Here is a 22,508-nt window from a genome sequence, read left to right as displayed (position 1 = left end):
GACAGGTGTCAGATTCATCATCAACTTGCATAGAATCAACCCAGAAGGAGACGAAGCTCAGCTTTGTAAGGTCTTTCCACACCAGCACTCATTCCTACACAGTTCTCTTCTTTTCTTTTGTTCTTTCTTTTCTTTCCCTTGCTTGCCCGACATCCTCCCAGATAATGTCGAGGTAGCAACAGGCACGCCGCCCGCTCAGCAGCCATGTCGTTCGCCAGCACGCCCGTCACTCGCACGCTTGTGCTGGCCCTGGTCGGGGGCTCGATTGCGGCGAGCCTCTTCGACGTCAAGCACTACTTCTACATCTCGGTTGGCACCCACATCCTGCGGTACCGCCAGACATGGCGAGCTCTGGTCTGGCAGCTGTGCTACACCAACTCGTCCGAGGTGCTCTTTGGCGCCATGACCCTTTACAACCTGCGCGTGGTTGAGCAGCAGTGGGGTTCGAGGAAATTCGCCGTATGTCTTGCCGATCGCTCACTCGCCTCCGCAGAGCGCTTGGTAGCTAACTTTGGCGCAGTCGTTCGTGCTCGTCTCGGGGTTCCTCACCTCCATCATCACGCCGGTGGTCTTGACGGTGGTTCTCCGGCCGCTGAGCTGGGGGATCTTCGACTTCCTACCGGCCGGCCCCACGCCCCTCATCTTCGCCATCCTGGCGCAGTACCATGCCATGGTCCCGCACGTGTATCAGTACAAGGTTGCGCTCACCACGGGCGCCCCCGGGGACCGCGACGACGCCCCCGGGGTGACGTTCTCGGACAAGTCGACCAAGTACGTCATGGCGCTCCAGCTGGCGCTGTTCCAGTGGCCGGGCTCGCTGCTCGGCGCCGCGGTGGGCTGGATGGTGGGCCAGGCCTGGCGCAGCGAACTGCTCCCCGGGGCACTGACGCGCTGGCGCGTGCCGGGGTGGGTTGTGGGCATGCGGCGACCGCGGAGCAGCGACAGGTTCGAGGGCATGCGGAGGAGGCTCGAGAGCGAGGGCGCGTCGACCGGCGTCGCCCCTGGAGCTCACCAGTCAGTTGAGACCGAGGGCAACCGACGGAGAACCATGGGCCGGCAGCTCCTCGATGAGGTTCGCGGCGCCTTCTGAGGGCCGCCTAGGTTGCTTGGACGTTTACTGTATGTACATGGACATTCTTCCCAGTCGGGTTTAGAATGGAGACTGTAGCCAGCAACCCCTCCGGAGAGACATCTCTCATGGGCTGACGGTGTGATCCGTGATGAAGCAGTCGTCTTGGACAAAGCGGGCACTTCAGAAAAAGTTCGACGCGGCCGTGTTCCCGACTGCAACCAATTTTTGGGACCTGCTTGTCCATGCCACGCACCGTAAGCGCAAACACGCAGGCCGAACTACAAGCCACGCACAGTAAGGGTTACAAGAGTCTGATCCTACAGGAGCTTCAGCGTGGTTTGCCTAGATGTGCGGGAAGCCTCGCCACAGGAGCTTCACCCAATCGTATGGGTCTGTGGGCAAAGATGTCAGGAAGGATGACGACCCGGGAAGCCGTCCTAAAAATACCCGTGGACGTTATAGCCCACCTGGCTGGCAAGTCAGCAGCCCCGGATGCCAAGAGCGGGGTCGTGGTTATAGAGGTCCCGCCAAGACTAATTTCGGAGGTTGCCGCTTACAAGTATTTACAATCGCTACGGGGTGAGCGGGGCCGCGACGACTTAGAGCAACATCGACAATGTACAATCGCGAAGACTCGTAGCAACAACTTTACTAAACCTCAACCAAATCGAAAAAAAAGAAAACGAAGTTAACCCGCACCCTAACCTTGACCCTCACCCTAACCTTAACCCGAATCCTAACCAGCGGGGGGCTAGCGCCGCCCCCCGTACCCCCAGCGAACTAACCCGTGGCTAACCCGTGGCGATAGTGCAAACCCCTTGGCGGTCTTGGCGGGGTACTGACGCTGTAAAAACATTGCCGACAATTGGCCGAAATTAGTCTTGGCGGGACCTCTATAACCTCCAGCAAGAGCGGCCGCCTGCGGGGCCACCCACCTTGGCGCTGCCGGCGCAAGGGACAACTCCCAGAGCCCCGGATCCGCTCAGCCCGGACAATCCCCAGCGCCTCCCAACGCACATCACAGCACAGCGGCCCGTTACGGCCTCGCTCTTTTCCCCAGCTTCATCCCTATCACCACCTCACGTCCTTTGTTCACCGTCTTGACTGTCTTGGCATGCTCTGTTTGCTCCGCCACAGCGCCTTCGTTATTTGGCTCTGGACGTGAACCCAACGCGGCTGCCTGTCTGCAGTCTCCATCCCTACCTAACGTCGATTTGTTTGCACGTGCGAAGCTGAGACATCCCTGGCGTTCACTGACTGTGGTGCGCTTTAAAAGATCGAGCTCCACTTTCGCGCTGCATCTTCTTTGAACCCCAGCCTGCGCGCTGGCCCCTGGCTCAAAATCGATCAATCGACTCCTCGTGCAGCCTCCTCGACGCAAGAGGCAGACGCAGAACAATCGCTTCACTCAAGGGTCTTGCACGCTCCATCATTGCGCATGGCTTTATATAACTAAACGGACGCGATTGGAGTTCGACGGGGATTGGTCTCGCATTCACACGACGCTCGAACCTCCAGTCACTCGGGCCACCTTTTTTCTTGGATAATGCATTCTCGCAGACGCCATCCCTAGTCCCGAGGCCTTCGCGATGAACGGCGCTGCGTCGAGAAGAGGCGGCTCGGCAGGAGGGTCAGTAGGACAACGGAACAATGGCTTTGCTCCCGCGGAGAGCTTTCCTCCTCCGGGGCCTCAGCCCATCATGACGCCGACCGGAAAGGCGCTGGTGGAGGGGTACAGGAAAGACATCTTGAGCAGCTTCGAGAAGGACAAGCAGCTGTACAATCCAGTACGAGATTCAAAACCCCGCCAATCTCCTCCTGCCTTGTGCGCGTAGTTGAGTTGTCCCTGTCTAACCTCAGCTGTGGTTGCGCAGTCGAACGAGAACCGGCCGCAGAGTTCCGCGCTTGTCGACCTGAAAGACCCGATCCAGGTGCATCTGCTGACCGAGACCGCCCTAACCGATAGCAAGACGTTCGAGATCCTGTCGCCGGAAGAGGTGGACGACCTCAAGAAGCAGGTCCAGTTCCTGTCGATGCGCGTCGAGCAGGCGCGAGCGAACCTGGCGATACAGGTCAAGTACCGCGATGCCGCGATATCCATGGCCAGGCTGTACTCGTCCTCTAAAGCGGATGGCAAGAGGAAGAGCCTGCTGGGCAATCGCATGAGCGACTCGGCCAAAGAGGCCGAGATGGAGAAGCAGGCGTGCGAGCGCCGCTGCGAAGAGTTGGCTATGGAGCTGTTCTCCCTCGAGAAGCGCCTCATGGAGCCACAACGCCGTCTGCTGCAGCACACTGCGGGCATCCTGCAGATGACGCACCGGGCCTCTTCCAAGAAGTCGGGCCAGATGCCGGTTGCGCCCATGATGAACGGCATTCCCGGCAGCCCCGAGAGCCTCTACACCTACACGAACACCCGCAATAGCATGGACATACCTAGCGACGATCTCGATTTCGACAAGAATCTGTACCTCCCGCTCGACCAGGTGGACGGCCCGACCACCCGTCCGCGCAAGAACACCATCGAGATACCTCTAAAGTCGCCGATCCGGGAGCAGAACGCTCAGCTGAGGGAGCTGCGCGAAGAGCTGGAGAAGGCGAGGGAGGAGAACGAGCAGCTGAAGACGGCCGAGCAGCAGCTCCGGGACGAGGTTGCGCGGTTGCAGTCGAGGCATCAAGAGCTGATGGACGAGCACGCGAAGGCTGCCGAGGAGAACATGCGCATCAAGGCCGAGACGGACCGGTTCAGAGATGCCGACTCGCGGCTCAGGGCGATTGAGCAGCACATGAACACCGAGACTGAGGCTCTCCGAGCTCAGAGCGAAGGGCAGCTGAGGACAATCTCGGACACCGAGGCGAAGCTCGAGGCCCTGAACCGCAAGCTCCGGGATGTGGTCGTGGCATTTAACCCAGCGAAAAACGGGGGGTTCGAGGCCCCAGACGCTGCCGCCGGCTCTGGCGAGACGTTGCCCAGCCAGCTGGAGTATCTGGAAACGGGTCTCGCCGCGGCCGCGGAGGGGCAGAAGCTGTATGCAGCTGAAGCGTCAGCGCTCGATCAAGCCACAGCTCGCGTCAAGGCGGTGGCCGGCCAAGTCCAGGCCTTGCTGCAGCAGTCCGATCCTGGCCAGCCGCCAGCCCCGGAAGGCGATCTAGACGAGCAGCTGAACTACCTGGAAGGTGCTCTCGAGACCGTGAGCCTGGAGCTTGCGCGTGCGCTCGAGGCGGCGTCGTCCGCCTCGACCAAAAAGCAAAGCGATGATCAAGTCGATGCGGTTCTCATGGGCTTGTGGGAGATCATCCAGACCGGCCACGCCGAGATCGAGCAGCAGAGGGCAGCGCGCAGACAGGCCCGCGCCTTGGGTCAAGGGGGCGACGAGGAGGACGATTTGTCCAGCAACGAGTTCGAGGGCTACACCACTGAGCCGTACTCGCTGCAAGCCTTCTCGGCCAAGGTCCAGTGGCTGTATGCGCAGGCTACGAACCTTCGCGAACAGAAGGCCATCCTGCAGCGGCAAATCAAACAGCAGCGCGAGCTCAACAACCGAAGCGAGTCCGAAAAAGACCGCGAACTCCAGGCCAAGACCGAGGAGCTCCTACAAACCCAGGCCCTCCTCGACGATGCGGAGCGCGCCGCCAACGAAGCCCAGGCCCAGCTGCAGCAGGTCCTCTCCGACATGGACACCCTCCAGAAGACCACGGCCGCCAACGAAGCCGCGTCGGCGTCGACGACCAAGGCCGCCCAAGAGCAGCTCAAGGAACGCGCCGCCCGCATCACCACGCTCGAATCCGACGTCCGCGAGGCCGAGTCCCGCCTCGCCGCCGCGGAAGCCGCGCTCGCCACCACACAATCCGAGCTCGAACAATCCGCCGCCGCCCGCGCAGCCGCCGAGGCCGAGCAGGCCGCCCTGCAATCCCAGCTCTCGGCCGCAACCGCCGCCGCCGAGTCCGCCTCGGCCCAGGTGACCCAGCTCCAGCAGGACCTGCGGTCCAAGGACGAGGAGCTGGACCGGATGAACACGATGGTGGTGGAGCTCAAGACGGAGGTGGCGATCGCCAAGGCGGAGCTGGACGGGGCGTACGGCACGCGGCGGCAGCGCGCCGCCGAGGCGGCCGCGCTGACCAACTCGAGCCAGTCGGAGGAGCTCAACGCGCAGATCGCGCGCCTGCGCGCCGAGCTCGAGAACGCCCTCCGCGATCTCGAGGAGATCACCGCCGAGTCCATCGCCGCCGAGCGCGAGCGCTTCGAGATGGAGGGCCGCCTCGACGAGGCCGTCGGCCTCAAGGCCGAGCTCGAGGCCGAGGTCCAGACCCTCAGGGACCGCCTGGCCAGGGTGCAGGAGGAGCTCGATGCCGAGAGGCTCAAGGCGCCCGTGCCGGTTTCGCCTGCTCCCGGTGGTGCTAATGGGGCCGGCGCGGGCAGGGTTGGAGCGGGTGCCAGCATGTTGAGCGAGCAGTTCCGCGGCGTCATGAAGGAGGAGCGGCGGAAGTTCCAGGAGGAGTTGAAGGTCAGTCTTTTTTATTGTTTTCCAACCCCCACCCTCCGTCTTATTCCTCCAGGTTTCCAGGTAAAGTTTGGAAGAGGCAGGATGCTAACCTAACCCGCATTGTAGGAGGAGCAAGCGAAGCGCCGGAAGGTGGAGGAGGAGCTGCGTGCTCTGAAGAGGAGCCAGGCCGCCGGCGCGTCGACTGCGCGGGCCGCGCTCAGCCCGAGGTGATTCCCTGGGTTGGTGAATCAATTGACGGTGAGGTGGGATAGAAGACAGACAGGTTGCATGACTTACGAGGTGCTCCCATTCTTCACAGCACACAGTCCGCTTCTTGTTTGGAGAGCATTTTGAACTTGCCGGCATGGGGGTTGCGGGTATGGTATATACCATTTTTCTATTCTTCGTCTGCAACGAGTTATCTACCATTCAATGGGGTTGACGGCTTGGGAGATGCTGCATTGTATTATACAAGGTTGGATAGAAGCGCTCGCTCTCCCCTGGACTTGCGAGGAGGAGGAGCTGGTTAAGGGGTCTTGGTTAAGGGGTGCGAGGGTGCGCGCGGCTTCAGCTCTACTGACGGCTTACCACAGTATGCATCTTCAATAGGGGCGGTTTGGCGGATAGAGAAATTCTAATTGTTTCAGATGACTTGGTTCACGAAACCGGTAGGCAGTCAGTCAGCCCCTTCCGCTGTGATGCAGTGCTGGTGCTATCTCTGGTAACAAGATGTGGCTCAACCCATCTAACGGGAGCCCTTGGGGTAGTCAAGCCTGCTGCCCGACTATTCACGGGCAAGAGTCACGGGTTACAGATCAGAATATAGTAGGAATACCGTACACTATAGGTGCTAAAACCCTGTCTCAAAAAGAGATAACACTAGGTGCGGCCCCGTCCGAAGATTCCGGTCGCCGTCAAAGTGCAGGGCTAGATCTAGATCCTGCCCGTTGTCTGTGGTCTGCCCGCCAAAAGAAAATCAACCAACGGAGCCTTCTTCCCTTTCCCGTTACTGTGGTGTATCCATACTTCCGCTGCCTCTCCTGACCACCCCGCCTTCCCTCTCCGGTCTGGCCCGGTCCGTCCGAGCCCCGTCCAAGAACAAGCTTCAACAAATCCGATCCGATAGACATCCGTATCCGAAGCCAGCCAGCCATTCCCTCCGTCCCTCTTCCCCGCCTACTACTCCCACAGCGGCTATTACCCCCACAGCGGCGCAGTAACCTCGACGGCCCTCTCGACGACGGCGCGCACGCGGTCGGCAAAGACCTTGTTGGCGCACTCGATCTCGAGGCCCTCGAGCCAGACGCGCGCCTCCATCTTGTCGACCTTGATGCGCACGCCCGGCACGGGGATGCCCAGCTTGTGCAGGCGCGCCAGCTCGGCCTGCTGCTGCTGTTCTAGTTGTTGTTGTTGTTTGCTCTGTTCGCGCTGCTGCTGGTCGTTGTCGTCGTCGGATACGTCCATGGAGGCGGCGCCGTTGGAGGAGGTGGCGGAGGGGGAGGGCGAGGAGGAGGTGGTGGTGGGTGCTGGCGGGGAGGGGGGCGGCGAGGGCAGCTTGGGCTCGGCGATGGGCGAGACATTGTCGGCGCCGAACTGGGCTTCGAGGAAGAGCATGAGGCGCTCCAGGCGGTCGGCCGGGGTGAGGTTGGCGTGCAGGTTGCGGGTGGGGAGGGTGATGGAGGAGGAGGAGTCGGTGGCGTGGGAGTGGGAGTGTTTGCTTGCGGACCCTGGAGAGAGTGAGAAAGGTAAGGTGTTAGTAGCTTGAGTGAATGAGGCTCGATTTCGGACTGGAATGGCGGCTTACGCTTCACTGCGGCGGGGCTGCTCTCGATGCCGAGGAGCACGGCCATTACGGCATCGGCGATGCCGTCGTTGAGCATGTTGCCCTCCCACTCGAGCTCCACCTCGCCGCTGGTGCGGTAGCGGACGGTCACGCAGCCCATGACGAGATAGGCGGCGACGACCTCGTCGATGGGGTACTCCTCGTCCACGTCCTCGTCCATCTTGCTGTAGTCCTTTTTGTCGCCGTTCGTGCCGTTCTCGTGGTGCCGCTTGGCCTCGGGCAGCTCCTCGATGCTGCCGAAGGTGCCCTCGAGACCCCACTTGATCAGGTCGATGCCGGCGGCGGTCAGCCGGAGGCGCTGCTTGCAGGTGATGGTTGTGGTCGTGAGGCCGGCGTACTCGCGCAGGTCCTCGGGCGCCATCAGCGACATCTTGAAGTCGTTCTGGACCAGCACGCCCGTGATGAGCTGCGGCTCTTGGGCATTGTCGTCCTTGGGCATCTTCATGGGCTGCGGGATCGAGGCTAGCTTGCCGACCACCTTGGCCGTCTTGTCCGTCTTGAAGGGGATGCGGAGCTCCTCGCAGTTTCGCGGGCTGTAGACCTTGACCTTCTCTGTCTTGTTTGCGTTGAGCGACAGCAGCTTGGACTTGAGCCGCATCATGTTGTGCACCTCGCCGTGGACAAGGATCTGCAAACGGTTAGCTGCCAATGTTGTGCGTGGAGGATAGAGAGTGCAAAGGAGACACTTACCACCACCGGAGCGCCGACTTCCTCGATGAACTCCCGATTCTCGGTGCCGTCGACGTGAGCGGCGAACGAGAACTCCTGCACGGTGCAGCGGCGAGGAATCATGACCTTCTCGGCGTCGCCTCCGGGCGCTCGCCTCCCGCCGGCCGAGCTCCGCGTCATGACGGCCTGGATCTGATCGGGTTCCTGCATGAGCTGCTTGGCCATGGTGCCCTCGACGCTGTAGCCCGTGATGATGACGCCGTTCTTCTCGCTCGGCGCCCACCGCTCGAGCAGCTCTCGGCTCACGCCGTTCTGCAGCATACCGGGGCTGGCCAGCATGACACAGCCGCCGACGTCGTCGAACCTGTCGATGCTCTTGAGCGAGCGGATGAACTTGAAGTCCCAGGGCCCGCCCTTGCCTGCGGCGTCGCCCGACGCCTCGGCCTCGGCCATGCGCTCGCGGAAGAGGCGCTTGATGTTGTCGTTCATGGCGCCGACGTAGGTCTGGTAGACCAGCATGCACTTGCGGGCGAGGTTACTTGCGTAGTAGATGGGGTATTTCTGGTACTCCTTGTGCTTGCCCCAGTACTCGTCGAGGATGAGGAGCAGCTCCTGCGCGCGGCCTAGAGCAAAGACGGGCATGAGCACGCGGCCGCCGCGGTTGAGGATGCCGGTGATGGACTTCATCAGCGCCTGCTCGCGCTCCAGGCGCGGGATGTGGGAAGCGACGCCGTAGGTCGACTCGGTGATGAGCACGTCGATCTTGACACCTTTGGGCACCTCGGCCGACACCAGATGGCGGTCCTGCTCGCGGGAGTAGTCGCCGGTGAAGAGGATGTTGAGCCCCGCGATCTCGATCAGGAACATGGCGGCGCCGAGGACGTGGCCGGCCGGATAGGGGGTGATGCGGATAGATGAGATGGTGTGGGTGGTGTGGTAGTCGATGGCCTCGATCATGGGGAAGGTGTTCAGGTGGTCCTGCTCGGTGTACACGAGCTGGGTCGTCGGGTTCGACGACGTGTTGCCGACGCGAACGCTGTCCTGGATCAGCCACTTGTAGATGGCCTTGGTGGGGTGGGTCATGAAGACGCGGCCGCGGAAGTTCGTCTTGGCCAGGACGTATGGTAATGAGGCCGCATGGTCGATGTGGAAACTAGGCCAGTCAGTCAGCCGGTCAGGGACATGGATGCTGGATCAGGATTGGGGACAGGTATGAGGCGCCGTCACGCTGGGGCATGTTTCAAGGGTAGGCAGCGGGCGGACAAGACATTGTATTTTGATATTTCTGAATACACACACACACACACACACACGAACGACGGCCGTCGGCGGTACATGCTGTAGACCTGCAGAAGTCGCCATCCAGAGACAACGGATGTCATGGCAATGATTCCAAGCGAGATCCGCATTTACCCATGGCCGTAGCCCCATCCGGAGAGTGACTCGTGTGCTAGGCGTAGACAGGCAAGGCGCAGGAGGTTGAGGAGGTCGCGGGCACACTTACTGGCTGATAAGGAGCACATCCACGGTGCTGAGATCGAAGTCGTCGAAGAAGGGGAGCGCTGCTAGCCCGTCATAGGCCGGGTGTTGACCAGCATCCAGCTGCGGGCCGGGGCGATGAAAGTCAGCGAGAACGGCGGCGGGCCAAGTGAGCGTTGGTGACGAGGGACAACACAACAACGCACCATGACGGTCTTCCCCTTGTACTGGATGATGTGGCATGAACGGCCGACCTCGTTGCCGCCGCCCAGACACAGGAACATCAGCTCGTCGGCCGGGTCGACGGGCTCCTCGGGAGCGGCCGAGGACATTGCAGCGGCCTTCCGCTTGGAAGCCATCGCGAGTCACTCTCCCTATCTCTGTTTTCTTGTTCCAGGGCAGCAGAGTTCCAGACAGTTCAGACGGTCATCTGCGCAGGTACAAGAGGCAACAGATCAAGATAGATTGAGTGGCCAAATCGTGGCGTTGTCCATGCAGCGTGTATCTGCGTTCTTGGCGGCTGAGAGCTGCCGTTGCGAGATGGCAATAAAATTATTTTGAGGAGGACAATACCGAGCTGATGTTTTATTCAGAGATGCAGAACTCGGGATGCAATGCAAATTGCAGAGTTGGTTCTTCTATTCAGCGGCCAATTCAGAGTCGCGGAGCCGGGAGAACAATAGCAGGAGCGAGCGAAACTGCTGCGGCCTGGTCAAGGTTGCTCGATTGGATTGGAACGAGGTCAAAATCGAGCTGCAGCCACTGCGACCCTGCGGCTCTTTCTCTCTGACAACAGAACAACGCGCCTGCTCGCTCAGTCACTCAAGCGCCACTGGCCCCCAGGCACCCGGCAGCTGGCACGGTTCAACTTTGGTCTCGCCAAGAATTTAGGTAGTTGCCAAGTTAGCCTCAACACGTGACTAATCCGGACGCGACAGACTCGGCCGCGCGGCAGCGATAGCTGATTTTGAACCCGACCTCAGCAGGAGCGACAGAGCTCATTCTCCCTGCGACCGCGCCCGCGCCCGAACCCGCATCGACCCGATCGGTTCTGTCGCCCTTTTACCCGCCGACCAGAAAAGCGAAAAACGAGGAACCCCGCTGGATGGGCGCTCTGCAGGGTGCTTTGGCCGGCAAACGCAGGTGCAGGAAGGTGCAGGCGCACTTTGCGCGGCTGAGAACGGAGCACTGAGAACTGTGAACGGCGACCTCGAGAAGAGAGCATATCCGTGTTCTTTCCCTGCGCCTGCTCAACCTAGCAAGATTTTTTTTTCGCCCTCTGGCAATTTTCTGCTTCCTCTTGCAATTTCCCCCACCCCGCGCACCGAATCGCCCAGCGAGCCTGCGGGATAACTCGACGATACCAACCAACATCATCGCCTTCCCGCAGCCGTTGCTCCCGCTTAACAGAATCGGCGAAGCCAGCTCGCGAACTTCCTGCCATGGCGCAACCACAGTCGCAGGTGCCCCAGGCGCCGCCCCAGATGTCGCATGTGCCTCACATGCAGCAAATGCAGCAAATGCCACAGATGCCCACGATGCCGCCGCGTCCGTCCTACTCGCCGCCGCAGCACTCGCCCTCGCCCGCGGGCACCCCTCAGCCCGGATTCGCGAATCCCCCCAACAAGCGACCGCGGACGTCGCCCACGTCTCCTCCGCCGGCGCCGCAGTCGCCCTACGCCGCGACGCCGTACGCCGGGAGCCCCCAGATGTCCGCTGCGTCGCCAGCTCCCACTCCCGCTGCCGCGCCCCCGCCAGCGCCCACCCCGAGCTACTCGAATCCTGCCGCACCGACTGCAGCGCAACAGCAGTACACGATGCCCTATACAAACGGCAATTCAACGCAGTCACCTGCCCCGACGCCCGCCCTTTCTCTTCCCGAAACCCGGCTGTCGTACCCTAACTCCCCTTCCGCACCTGCCGCACCCGCCGCACCAACCCCGCCCAGTTCGCAGCAGTACACGACAGCGACCATGGCGCCTATCGTTCCCCCGCCCCCTCCGATGCCCGGCGCCATGGGTCCTCCGTCAAAACCGTCGGCGAAGGAACCGTCGGCGAAGGAATCGGCGAAGGACTTCGAGTACGACGTGATCGACTCTCTGGCCGGCACCGGCATCGACCTCCGCGCCGAGGAGCAGTTTCTGGCTGAGTTCTACGGCGGCACCTTCGCTCAGGAGGCAAGGACCGGCGCACCCGCGAACCCCCCCGGAAGCAAGGGCTCCTTCTATGGCGCTGGCCTGGCAAACCAGCCGGGCGAACCCGTTACTGCGCTCAGCCAGGAGGCCTACGAGGCCGAGGTGGCTCGAAGGGCCTGGGATGAAGCTGCCCGCCGACTTGCTATCGTGCGCACCTTTGAAATCACGAATCCGTTCCTCATCATTCCGAACTTGCACCACCGCGTCGAGAAGATCGCGAAGGAGCACGGCCTGGGTCTGAACCTGGAGCTGAAGAATGCGAACCAGGCGGGAAAGATGAGACCTCCCCAGGAGTTCCCCCCTCCGAAGGTCACGGTCAGCACGAAGCTCGGTCCCGACGGCGCCATCGTGACGACCACTGGGTCTTTCATCCCACACGACGCATACCTGGTCGATCAGCTGGCGCTCCTATCCATCGCCACGAAGCACCGGCTGAGAAACTTGATCGAAGATGCGAACAGCGTCGCCACCGTCCGGCAGACGACTTCCCACGGGGAGATCCCCGAGGAATGGGCCGACGTCGCAGTGCCGCTCCGGACCGGTCTGGATTCTCTTCCCGACGGCCCCGACGGCGCTGCGAGCGCGAATTCCCGCAAGCGTACGGTCACGCCGACCTTGTCCTGTCTGTGCCTGTGTCCTTGTTAACCCGTGCTTCTTAATAGGTTCCTTTGATGCGTTCGCCCAAGGCACATCATCCAAGGCCGGCAAGCGCGGCCCAAGGAACCTCATGGAAGCTGTGCGCGACGGCGCAAAAGTCGACCGCGATGTCGAGGAAGCAAGGCTGCGGAAGCGCCAGAAACGTCTCAATCCCGAGCCCGCCCAGAGCGGATCCCGCGCCGGCTCCGTCGCCCCCGGGACCCCCGCTTCCGGAGCGGCTCCCGAGGCCGAGACTCCGGCGAAGGCGCCCTCGAAGAAAGAACTAAAGAAGGGCGCTGCCGCCGCGAGGTTAGCCGAGGCCTCCAGCACGGCCAGCACCAATCAGACGCTCAGCACTCTCATGGGCGGCTTCGGCCGTAAAAAGAAAGAGTACTCGTGGTTGCAGAAATCGGGCAGCGGCCCGAGCACGCCGAGGGCGACTGCGGGAGAGCCGAGCACCGCGGCGCCGGGAGCCACCCCTAGAGCGCCGGAGAGGGCGCATCTTACACCGGACCCGCGGAACCCCCGGCTCGGCACCTGGCGCGAGGACAAGGAGAAAGGGAAGAACATCCAGCTCCGGGACTGGGTAACAGCGCTGGAAATGGACGGTATCGAGACCAGGGCCATTCAGGACGCCTATCTCAAGCTGGACTCGTCGGGCCCCAAAGACAGGAGCTAGAAGCGCCCGCAGCCGACAGGTCATCCGCTGCCGTAATCACGGTCTTGGGTCGACGAGCCCGCAAGCAGCACGGTGGAAACGCCGGCGCGAGTATATTTTTGTCCGTCTGTCCCTTCAGTCGTGCGACACGCGCGAACACAGTCCGACCGTCCCGCTTCATGGGACCCGGGAGGAGAACTGGTCAGCCCTCCATGTTTCTGTGGACAGGACAAGTCTTTTCAATCCTGCATTTTGCAGGACAGCGGGACGGAAAACAGATTTTTTATGTCCCTTCGCTATAATCGGGATGGAACCCATTGTGGGAGCCGTCCATCACCATTGGACACCCACAGCAAATATCAGCCAGAAGAAATAATTTGCCTGCTGGCAGGAGATCGCGCAGACTGCACGGCACGCCAAAATGATCACTTTTCTAGAGGAGGAGACCACAAAAGGAGATCCCCATGGTCAGGGGGATGGAGATGAAGCTTGGGATGACATGGGAAGGCTTGGGACACTGAAGTCCCGTCATGACATGGCTGCCATCGCCATGGGTTGTCATTTCTCACCGCATGATCCCCCACCGGCCACAGTCAACCCCCGCCCAGACAAATCAAGTCCTTGCTGGTAATACATGTCGATATTCCCGCACACTACCCCTTTCTTTGCACTCTGGGCCCCCCTTTCTTTTATTTGCCACCTTGGGGCTACTATCTGCAAAGTTGCGCGACCTCTTTTCTAGCCGGCGTTCTGAGCACATGGGGACCTGGGACGGGGGGGGGAGTTTGGTCTGGTCTTTGATATGAGGGGAGTTGATTAATTGGGAGGTTGTTCTCATTTTTCGGTGGCGATCCATTCGGCCTGCTCTGGTCTGGTAGCTAGTCGGGGTGAATGAAGGACTGACTAGATGGGATGGGACGGGGGTAGGATGGGCTGGGTGGGATGGAGATCTTTGCGGGCGGCGAGGCAAGAGGGTGCGAGGTTGAGACTGCTGCCCTCGCTTTTCTGGTCCCTCTGGGGCGGGAGGGCTGCCCCTTTTCCGTTGTGTAGAAGACTGATGAGATTGGGGGTAGGATAGGGTAGTGTTATTGCCCATGCCTCGGTTGCCGTCTTAAGAAGGACATAGGATGCGTGTGTGACCGTGTGAGACGTGGGCGGTAGACCGGTTGTTGAGATGGTGGTGCAGTGGTGCGAAAACAAGACGCCCTGGTTCTTGGCTTACTGTTTCGCAATGAGTTGCAGTTGCTGGAAAGCTGGCTCGATCCGGCAACTGACATTAGATGGTATTTTGTGATAGACACGTCCTTGTCGAGCCTCTCTGTCACCAGCTCATGTTGACAAATGTGTTGTGCCATTTCCGTGTCCTGCTCAAATAGACCCCCGGCAGGCAGTTTGGGCAAATGTGGCTAAGAAAGCACTTCAGGCGTCAGTGGTTTAGTGGTAAAATCCATCGTTGCCATCGATGGGCCCCGCGTTCGATTCGCGGCTGACGCATCACTTTTGCTTGAGCAGCCTACATTCCGGCTTTCCTTTTGGTTTCAACTATAAAGGAGGAAACGTGAGAGTGAGACGCCGATTCCTGCGCTTTGACACCTGAGAGCAGTGGCACTTGCTGTATTTTCGTCGTCGTCTCCCCAGTCTCGTGAGTCTCGGCTCGCAAATAGTTACTACTGTGTAAAGAATAACCATTATTCGGGTAGGTTACCCAAGGAAGAACCGGATTCCGCCAAATTCGATAGCACTAAGAGGCGTTTGGATCGGGATCCTTGGGAAGAGTGTGACCGTTGGCTCACAACAGGAGTCGGATCCCAGCGAGTGTAACATTATCAGCTCTCGACGTCAAGTCCGAAACACGGTAGCATTGTGAAGCTGGTTATTCATCTCGCTTGGCCGGCAGCATCACACCACGTGGCAGTCCAAGCACCTGGTTTCCAAGACAAGGGTTGTTATATCCGTTCACCGGTCGAGTAACTCGTGTAGTCGGCGGACCACCATGAGCTCCAGTGATCTCGGCCCGAGTCGTGACCGAGAGACGGTCGGGCCCCTTCCGACCTTTCTGTGTCACTCCTCGAACTCCCACAATGTCTGACTTTGACAGACACGCCAACGGCCAACGTGACGGCTTTTCCCGGGGGTACACAAGTCCTCGCCACCCAGCCAAGAGACATCTCTACATGTCCACCTCACAGCCCCCGAGCGCTCGCATTACCATCCCGAGTCCGTAATTCAGACTTTTCTCAGGTTTCTTTCCGTTCTGCTGAATCTGGATTTGAGTACCCACGAGGAAGATGCCCACAATGTTCCTGGATCCTGGCGTGCCCCTGACCGAAGGAGGATCCGGTTCACGCAGAACCCAGCCAGCTGCACTCACTACACTAGTTAACCAAGCCATATCCCTGAGTCCATGACCCAGCCAGTCAGCGGCCTTACCGGGCCGGGGATGTCCCGGCCGGGCGGTGCGGCGTTCGTGTCCGCCATTCGAGCGCGGTGCTTTCCGTTAACAGACTGATCACCAATGATGCGGTTCTCGACCTCGGTGATAACGTCAACTCGGTAGTTAGCGCCGGCGAATAGAAGGGCTGACTGTCCGTGTCCCGCTGCTCTCACTGGACGGATCGCAAGTGCTTTGACCTTTCGAGCTTGGGGGATTCGACCATGACCCTGTTGAACTTGACGGTGTTGCCTGGGAGAAAAAGAGTCATCTGCCGAGACGCGGATGTGGTTGGTTGGTTGGTGATGAAAGGAAGCAAGATGTTCGCTCGGCACCATCCGTTGAAACACGGGGGTCCCGGGCACTGGTGTGTACGGAATACAGTGCACTTTGAAGCAGACCGCTGTCCTTTGCCAGATCGGTTTCCCTGTTTGGCTGCCTTCCTTATCAGGTGAGCAAGACTGGGGAAGAGTTACACTATGTGCGTCCCGGCAACGGCAGCGGCAACAGCAACAGGGAAGTGAAGTAGCGTAGTGAAGAACAGGCAAATCAGCCGGGCCGGCGGGGAGAACAGACCCAAACAAACAGGCCACTGCATCATCTCTTCCAGGCCGTCCACAGACGAGTAAAGCCGCGTGGCATTCGACGCCTCCTGTGTTTGGGAACACGGCACAATCCAACCAGCCGGCCGGCCAGTAACAAATGCCGCGCTGCGTCCGGAAATCAGCCGCCCAGAAACCCGAGCATTCGGCCCTTTGCGTGTTTGGGGGGGAAACGCAACACGAGTGCTGCTGCCCTGCCCTGCTGAGAATTTGCCTGAAACGCATGCTGGGCCCGCTGAGCCGGGTGCGCTTCCCTGGCATGGATCCATAGTGGTACTGAAGTGTACAGTACACGTGTTGTGGGCATACCAGATGGGGCGGACCTGGCCAGCCCGAGGTGAGGGAAGGAAAAGCACATGGCCGGCCCATGTCAACGTTGAAGAAGAAGAAAAAAAAATTTTTTTTTTTCTAATTAATGAACAATGAAGGCAACGCTCGGCAGAATGTGGGTTTGCTGCACAAGCGGAATCCTTCCCCGGTCCCACGCGCGGACGCCGTTTGATGGGATGCGATGCTGCAACGCCCAGGATGCGACGTCAGGGGAGCCAGGGGTGAGGGCGTGAACGAGGGTTCGCTTGAGGTGAGCGCCAGGGCTTGGTCGGTAGGGGCAAGGTGAGTCCGGGAACGGTTCCGGGCAGAAGCAGCTGGGGCCCGACCGGTGTGGCCTGTGACCGAGCTGCGACCGAATCCTTCCACACAGGCTTCCAGAAGCGTTCCCGGATCCAGCTCCGCACGGAGTAATCCGACGTTATTCCCGATAGGTACAGCTTAGTGTATCCGTGCTTGGTCCTGTATGTACATTGCATGTACTGTACCTGCGTCTCGTGGTACCGGCCGGGGGCCCCATGTAGGTTCGCCGGCCCGTGCATACGGTCATGCACGCTAGTTAGCTTGAACGGAGCTCTGGCAACCTGTCAAACTTCCCGGATGTGCGAACACTGTGCGCCAGTGCAGACCAGCTCAAGCTCTTGTTGCCTCCCGACTCGCAGCGCCCGCCGGCCAATGTCCAACTTGTGACGATGCAAAGCAGCCACTCTCTGCTCGAAGTTTGCCAAACTTGACGAAGCCACCCCCAAGGTCTGGACGGGCGCACCTTGTGGATCTGATCGACCATGGTCGAGCTGGCGGCAGTTTCCTCATCGAAAATGAGCCTAGTCGTATCGGGCGAGATGTTCCGCTGGATCTTCTGGAACTTTTCATCTGGGAGCCAGGCGGGTGGGCCTCGCTCAGGAACAGCCGTACGAAGTAACCGGCCGCACGTTTTTGGAAGGCGGCTAAAGCCCAAAAGGGGAGTCACCGTAATGGCCGTTAACTTCACAGTTACGCCAACTTGCACGAGAACGGTGCACAGCGCCTCGGGGACACTGTTTGAGCCCGGGCTCTGTCGCGGGATCGGGAAACGGTGGTCTTCTGTGCCGGCTGCCCATCTTTGCCTGAACTGGCGATGGGACTTGCAAATGCGAATGCACGATCTGAGATGACAGCCGGGGGCCGCGATCGATCCATCACTTTCAGTCTCTCAGTGTCTGTCTTTGTCATCCCTTACACCACAAGATAGCCGCGATATCAGAGACATGGCTTGCCAAGACTCTCGGTCGGCCCCTCTAGCCGTTTCCGCGACGACCTGACTGTTTGCCCGGATCTTCCGTGACGGGACCGCTGAGCATAGTGCAGTGCAGCGCAGCAGTAACTGGTTCTGAGAGCTTCGTTCTTGCGGGAGCTATGGCCGGCATGTTCCGCCCGTCACATTGAGGCGCCCAGGCAACCAGTAACACCGCGCCAACGACTGGCCGCCAGCCGCCGTGTCTCAGGCGGCAACCGTCGACTGCGAAGAGAAGCTGCCTGGCCCGTCACATGATGGATCTCCGATGCAGCCGAGAAAAATCGGCCGATCAGCATGAGCGGCTTGCCGGCGAATCAATGGGAAGAGTCCCGGAACCGCGCGCATCATCCTCGCCGACCCACGGGCCCGGCCAGGCTAGGTAGTGGAGCGTTGGGTTTTCTCAACAACATCGATGGTGGCCTAGCAAACTGCAGCCCCCAAAACGAAAATAACGTGAGGAGGCGCAAACGAAGGGGAATGTTGAGCTGCAGGAAGAGAAAAACGGAACTTGCCACTTCGAAAAATCGACCGCAGCATCCGAATTCGGCACCTATCGTGGCAGTGCGAGGAGCTGAGGAGGCCAGGCCGGCCGCAGCCAATCTCAAATGGGAACCGAACCGGTACATACACAACGCTCCACAGTACAAGTTATGGTGTTCGTGGTGGATTCCATCTAGTGTACACTAGAAGCGCAGCTGGGAGCTAATGCAGGTACTCCCGTGCTCCATTTGTATGTACTCCGTCCTCGAGCGGCTCCAGTCAACCGGCAAGGTCGCGGCTCCGCCTGCAAGGTACCGTCGGGCCGTCTAGGTGCCGGCTTGGACGGTGCAAAAACCCACAGCGTTTTCGTCAAACGGACCTGACTTCGCCACGGCGTGCCGCGAGCGCAGTGCGATGCACAGGAACAATGAGGCATGTCCTCTGGCTTCGGGGCTCTTATCTGCACAAAATAGCGTCAGTTATGAGAAAATATCTCGGGATCGGTTGGTGTGTATTCCATCGGCTTCCATATCTTCCGTAGACTTACGCTACACTTCAGCGCTCTCTCGGCTCGTCTTGTCACCCCACAAAAGCTGTTGGGGAGTGGCACCACGACACGTGCGTGCCTTCCAGCCGGAACCTCGACCTGAGCGGGTCGCAGCACGTTTTGTTAGAGTATCATGGGCCGTCGCCCTTAATTTACGAAGCTGGCTCCACCGGCGAGCGCCTGGTCGTTGGGGTGGCTGGACAGCGCCGACACGTCTCAGAAATTGTTGCCGTCATCTTCTGCTGCCTGCCCTTCTGTCTGGCGTTGCCACGGCGGTATGTTTCCTCCAGCTCACGCTGGATCCGAAGTAGTGTACGGAGGCATGGACAGAGGTGCCCAGGCCATGCCTGCTCCGTTGCCCCCTCAGGGGCAGCCAGAGGCAGCGCCATTTCCATGTCTCTTTGGTTTTGGGTCCATCGCGCCAGATATGAATGAGCATCTGGAAGAAGTGTTGACGTTAGTATTCTCTGTGGAAGCCCGTTTTCGATGAGCGTTTTTTTGGCTGTTTGCGTGTGGGGAAAGGTCGGCCCACCGGGGTCGCATGCTTCTCGAAGCCCACGAGCCTGGGACCGAATCGAACAGGCTCCGTCCCTTTCTGGACTGCTCTGTCAACTGGACCCTTGCTTAGTGGAGGCTGGTTAGTGGGAAGAGAGCAGGGGCCAGCATACTGTGGTAAGGAAGGAAAGAAGAGAGACAAAGGAGCAGATATAGCAAGGTATTGGGGAAAAAATTTGAGGAGAACAAACGATCGGCAAAGGAACGGAGGAGTTGGGCGGCCCAGGTGGAAAGAACGTCAAAATGGGGTTTGAAGGATAAAATTGCTGTCTGCAGGCGGTTGTCCTCGTCTCAATCGGATGGTTCGCCGGGGCTGATGACCGCAAATTTGGGACCATTGCATCTTGCGCGTCCGGGACGGCGTCGGCTCAGTTCCGTTACATGCACCGCTTCCGATTCCGGCACGGATACCGACAGCTTGGCAGAGACAGAGTCCGATGTGAACTCGTCGCCAGCCCTTTCTCTGGCGGCGACCTTGATGTCTCGGGCGCCGAGTCTCGGTTGTCCCGGAAATTGTTAATGAACTCCAATTTTAATGCTGAAGACCCGGCGCAACGGCATTGTTCGTAGCCGTGAGACTCGAGAATTCCGATCCATTTCAGCTGGGGCATCCAAGACCGGTAAGCCCTCATGAGATCCGCCTAAGGCCGGTCGGACAGGATTCAGCTCGCCTCGTTTCCGTGCATACGAGGTACGAATAATGCGTGCACATGCCGTGTCTGCACCGCGGGGAGAGGAAAGTCGCATGTCCCGAGGGGATCGCCGTGAGCCGAGACGTCGCCTACGGACGCAACCTTGGCGACTGCGTGCGTAGAGCCCGTGATCCATGGGCCACCCGAAACAGAGCGTAAGAACTCGAAGCGAAGTTAGCGTGGAATAATTTGGTACCTACCTACCTTTGGTAGGAGAGGAGACCATCCAAATGCTCGTCCGTTCCAGATCTCTCGTCTCAGGCGGGGTCGCGATGTCAACATCGCGCCGTCATGCACCTAAATTGCTCCTTCCGTCGTTCCGCATGCAAGAGGAGCGTGTTGGGCATCATCGCATCGATTTTTGCCAGTTTAGCGTGTCTCTCCGGCATGCCCCGGGTCTCTTCACCGTCGCTGTGAGGAGCCAGCAAATCGGTCGCATGCTGGGTCTCATCCTTCTTTGGCTCACCGCTGCATTGCCGACGGCGACGTTGCTAGGCTGGCAGCCCACTCGACGTGGAATACGTCTGCTACATTTCGGCCGGTGCGCCGCGACTTCCCAGGCTCGCATGATCACTCTCTGCACGATATCAGTCCGGCGTTGCGTGAAGCTTCGTGGTCACTCGACGGTATGTACAGTACCTCATCATTGCGTCGCGGAAACGGACCAGAATCTGCGCATGAATAAACGCATCTTCTCCGCATGGACGGAGGGGGCATCCAAAATCGGAAAGCAATCAGCGCCTCCTTTTCCTGGCTTCTTCTGTTTGTGCTCCGCAGAGCCCCGAGGGTGCCATCCCTGTCGTTCGGACCGCCCCGCGGCGGGTAATGGCTGGGTGCTCCTCGCAAACGCTTTGCAGCCAGTGAGCTGTTTCTCCAGATGACCACAGCTTCGACTTCGACTTGCACTTCACAGCCCCAGTTGAGTCATCAGCCGATGTATCTCGCCAAGAAGTCCGCTAGGTCCTTAGTGCTTGGATTCAGTCGATGGAGAGCGGCCGCCATCGCTTGTCGTTGGAAGATTCGGCGCGTCAACGTGGGGTTTTCATGTCCACAACCTCCCGTGTGCATGATGCGCTGACGGTTGGAAAACCTGCCTATCAGCGTTGTTATCACACGTCCAGCTGTCGCTCCGTGCAGACGCGTCCAGTCACACCGGAGGTAGCGTGATGCCGAGATCTATGTAAAACACAGTAGCGTGCTGGTAGCAACATGACATCCGACACATCGTTTGACGAAGCAACTCCCCCAAGTGCGAGGCATCCGGACCGCACCCGGGTGCACCTAACTACGCCCGGACGAAGTGTTCTGGCTGCGTCAGCGCGCGTGTGACGCAGAAGGACGCCGCATTCCCGGCGATGACAGTTTTGTCTAGATCGCTGTTCATCTCGAGGCACGCCGCCGCGTCTTGACTCGGCGTCGGGCTTGATCACCTAGACTCAGTGAGCTCCGGGCTGGCGTGTCTGTACCCGGAACCACCGACTCGGAGACGAGACGGGCCCCAAGCCCCAGCCCCAGTACCGGGTGACTCGGTGACAAGGCATGGTGTGCGACAGGAAACGTGGACTCCAGTCGACGATAGCCAACAGCGCGGCCGGCCCGGTGTCGTTGCTATCAGTGCGAGCCCTAAGAATAGGAACGCCATCCGACGCAGTGCCACGACAAGCAACAGCGAAAAGAACTGCCTATCGTATGCGGTGCAATCATGCACCGGCGGTTTTTCCGGGGCATGTACGGAGCTACTGCGTAGTACAACTGTCCAGCGCTGCAACACTGCGAGGGTGTGCGGGGAGGGGAAGATGTCTCGAGCAAGATGCTCCCAGTTGTCTCTAGATCCGGAGCTGGTAAACCACCCGACTTGCCCTTCGGTTGCCGTGGCACGTCGATCCGGCCGCGCAAGTATTCCGTCCTGTATACCTGCAGGAGGAAGCCAGTTGGGCACCGACCGTCCGGTACTCGCGTTCACTACTGTGTAAGTTGCGGACGGACTGAAGTTTGCGAGCCGGAGCAAACGGGCAGAATTTGCAAGCCGGGAAAGCCAGACGGAAAGCGATAGTTATCCGGTTTCGAGACCGCCTGGAGTTTTCTTCTGGCAGTTTGTGCGAAATGCAAGCCACTGCTGCCGTGAAGTGTGCGGTTGACCAACATTTTGTGTTTGCTCGCAACGCTCGATCCACACTTGCTTATTCGGTAGCGATTGTAGGTGCAGCTCATCGTCATCGTGCGCTGGGTAACGTGTCCAGCTCGCTTTTGCCGTGGTGGACGATGCGGCTGCGGACGAAGCCTGCTCTCTTTGTGCGTCTGAGCCTGGGTTATGGGGTGGGATTTAGGGCTACAGTCCCGGGCAGGCCTGACCGATTGGAAGGTCTACAAAGGTCTGTGGCTCGCGTTTTACTCGGGCAGTTCCACTACCTGAACTTCCTGAATTCAGGTACCTCAGTAAGGTACGGAGGTACCTTAGTCCATTATCCCCAATCTTAGCCGTCTGCGTGGGTGGTGCTTTCCTTTTTGGACGGGGGTTGCCTTGCAAATGCTTCCTTTTGGGAACAGCCAGCATTGGTTGGGGCT

At 59.7% G+C, this 22,508-nt stretch overlaps 5 protein-coding genes and 1 non-coding gene across 6 annotated transcripts; 4 read left to right on the top strand and 2 right to left on the bottom strand.

Moving 5' to 3' along the window:
• The first annotated feature begins 12 nt into the window (after window positions 1-12).
• Window positions 13-1,736, top strand: THITE_75063 (uncharacterized protein). Its single transcript, XM_003657416.1, has 3 exons — window positions 13-459; window positions 521-1,119; window positions 1,227-1,736. Exons 1-2 carry the CDS (start codon window positions 205-207, stop codon window positions 1,088-1,090), a joined length of 825 nt encoding a protein of 274 aa, XP_003657464.1. The 5' UTR covers window positions 13-204; the 3' UTR covers window positions 1,091-1,119; window positions 1,227-1,736.
• A 786-nt stretch (window positions 1,737-2,522) lies between these two features.
• Window positions 2,523-6,033, top strand: THITE_2123204 (uncharacterized protein). Its single transcript, XM_003657415.1, has 3 exons — window positions 2,523-2,859; window positions 2,947-5,574; window positions 5,680-6,033. The coding sequence occupies exons 1-3, from the start codon at window positions 2,773-2,775 to the stop codon at window positions 5,782-5,784; spliced, it is 2,820 nt and encodes a 939-aa protein (XP_003657463.1). The 5' UTR covers window positions 2,523-2,772; the 3' UTR covers window positions 5,785-6,033.
• A 640-nt stretch (window positions 6,034-6,673) lies between these two features.
• On the bottom strand, window positions 6,674-10,013 carry THITE_2123200 (uncharacterized protein). The gene is made up of 5 exons (XM_003657414.1): window positions 9,751-10,013; window positions 9,570-9,667; window positions 8,087-9,218; window positions 7,358-8,024; window positions 6,674-7,280 (listed from the first exon to the last, which is right to left on the bottom strand). The coding sequence occupies exons 1-5, from the start codon at window positions 9,901-9,903 to the stop codon at window positions 6,751-6,753; spliced, it is 2,580 nt and encodes an 859-aa protein (XP_003657462.1). The 5' UTR covers window positions 9,904-10,013; the 3' UTR covers window positions 6,674-6,750.
• Window positions 10,014-10,878: 865 nt separating this feature from the next.
• THITE_2123197 (uncharacterized protein) lies at window positions 10,879-13,186 on the top strand. Its single transcript, XM_003657413.1, has 2 exons — window positions 10,879-12,337; window positions 12,402-13,186. The coding sequence occupies exons 1-2, from the start codon at window positions 10,987-10,989 to the stop codon at window positions 13,052-13,054; spliced, it is 2,004 nt and encodes a 667-aa protein (XP_003657461.1). The 5' UTR covers window positions 10,879-10,986; the 3' UTR covers window positions 13,055-13,186.
• Window positions 13,187-13,868: 682 nt separating this feature from the next.
• On the bottom strand, window positions 13,869-14,148 carry THITE_109333 (uncharacterized protein; the record flags this gene model as incomplete). The annotated part of the gene is made up of 1 exon (XM_003657412.1): window positions 13,869-14,148. A coding segment is annotated over exon 1 (261 nt), but the record flags the coding sequence as incomplete, so codon positions are not given.
• A 308-nt stretch (window positions 14,149-14,456) lies between these two features.
• Window positions 14,457-14,527, top strand: THITE_t155. The gene has a single exon. It is a non-coding gene; the product is annotated as a tRNA-Gly (tRNA).
• The last annotated feature ends 7,981 nt before the right edge of the window (window positions 14,528-22,508 follow it).

This window comes from Thermothielavioides terrestris, chromosome 6 (assembly GCF_000226115.1).
Source record: "Thermothielavioides terrestris NRRL 8126 chromosome 6, complete sequence".
Classification (NCBI taxonomy): domain Eukaryota; kingdom Fungi; phylum Ascomycota; class Sordariomycetes; order Sordariales; family Chaetomiaceae; genus Thermothielavioides; species Thermothielavioides terrestris.
The sequence above is the reverse complement of the archived record's forward strand: the minus strand, read 5'-3'. Positions and strand labels throughout refer to the sequence as shown.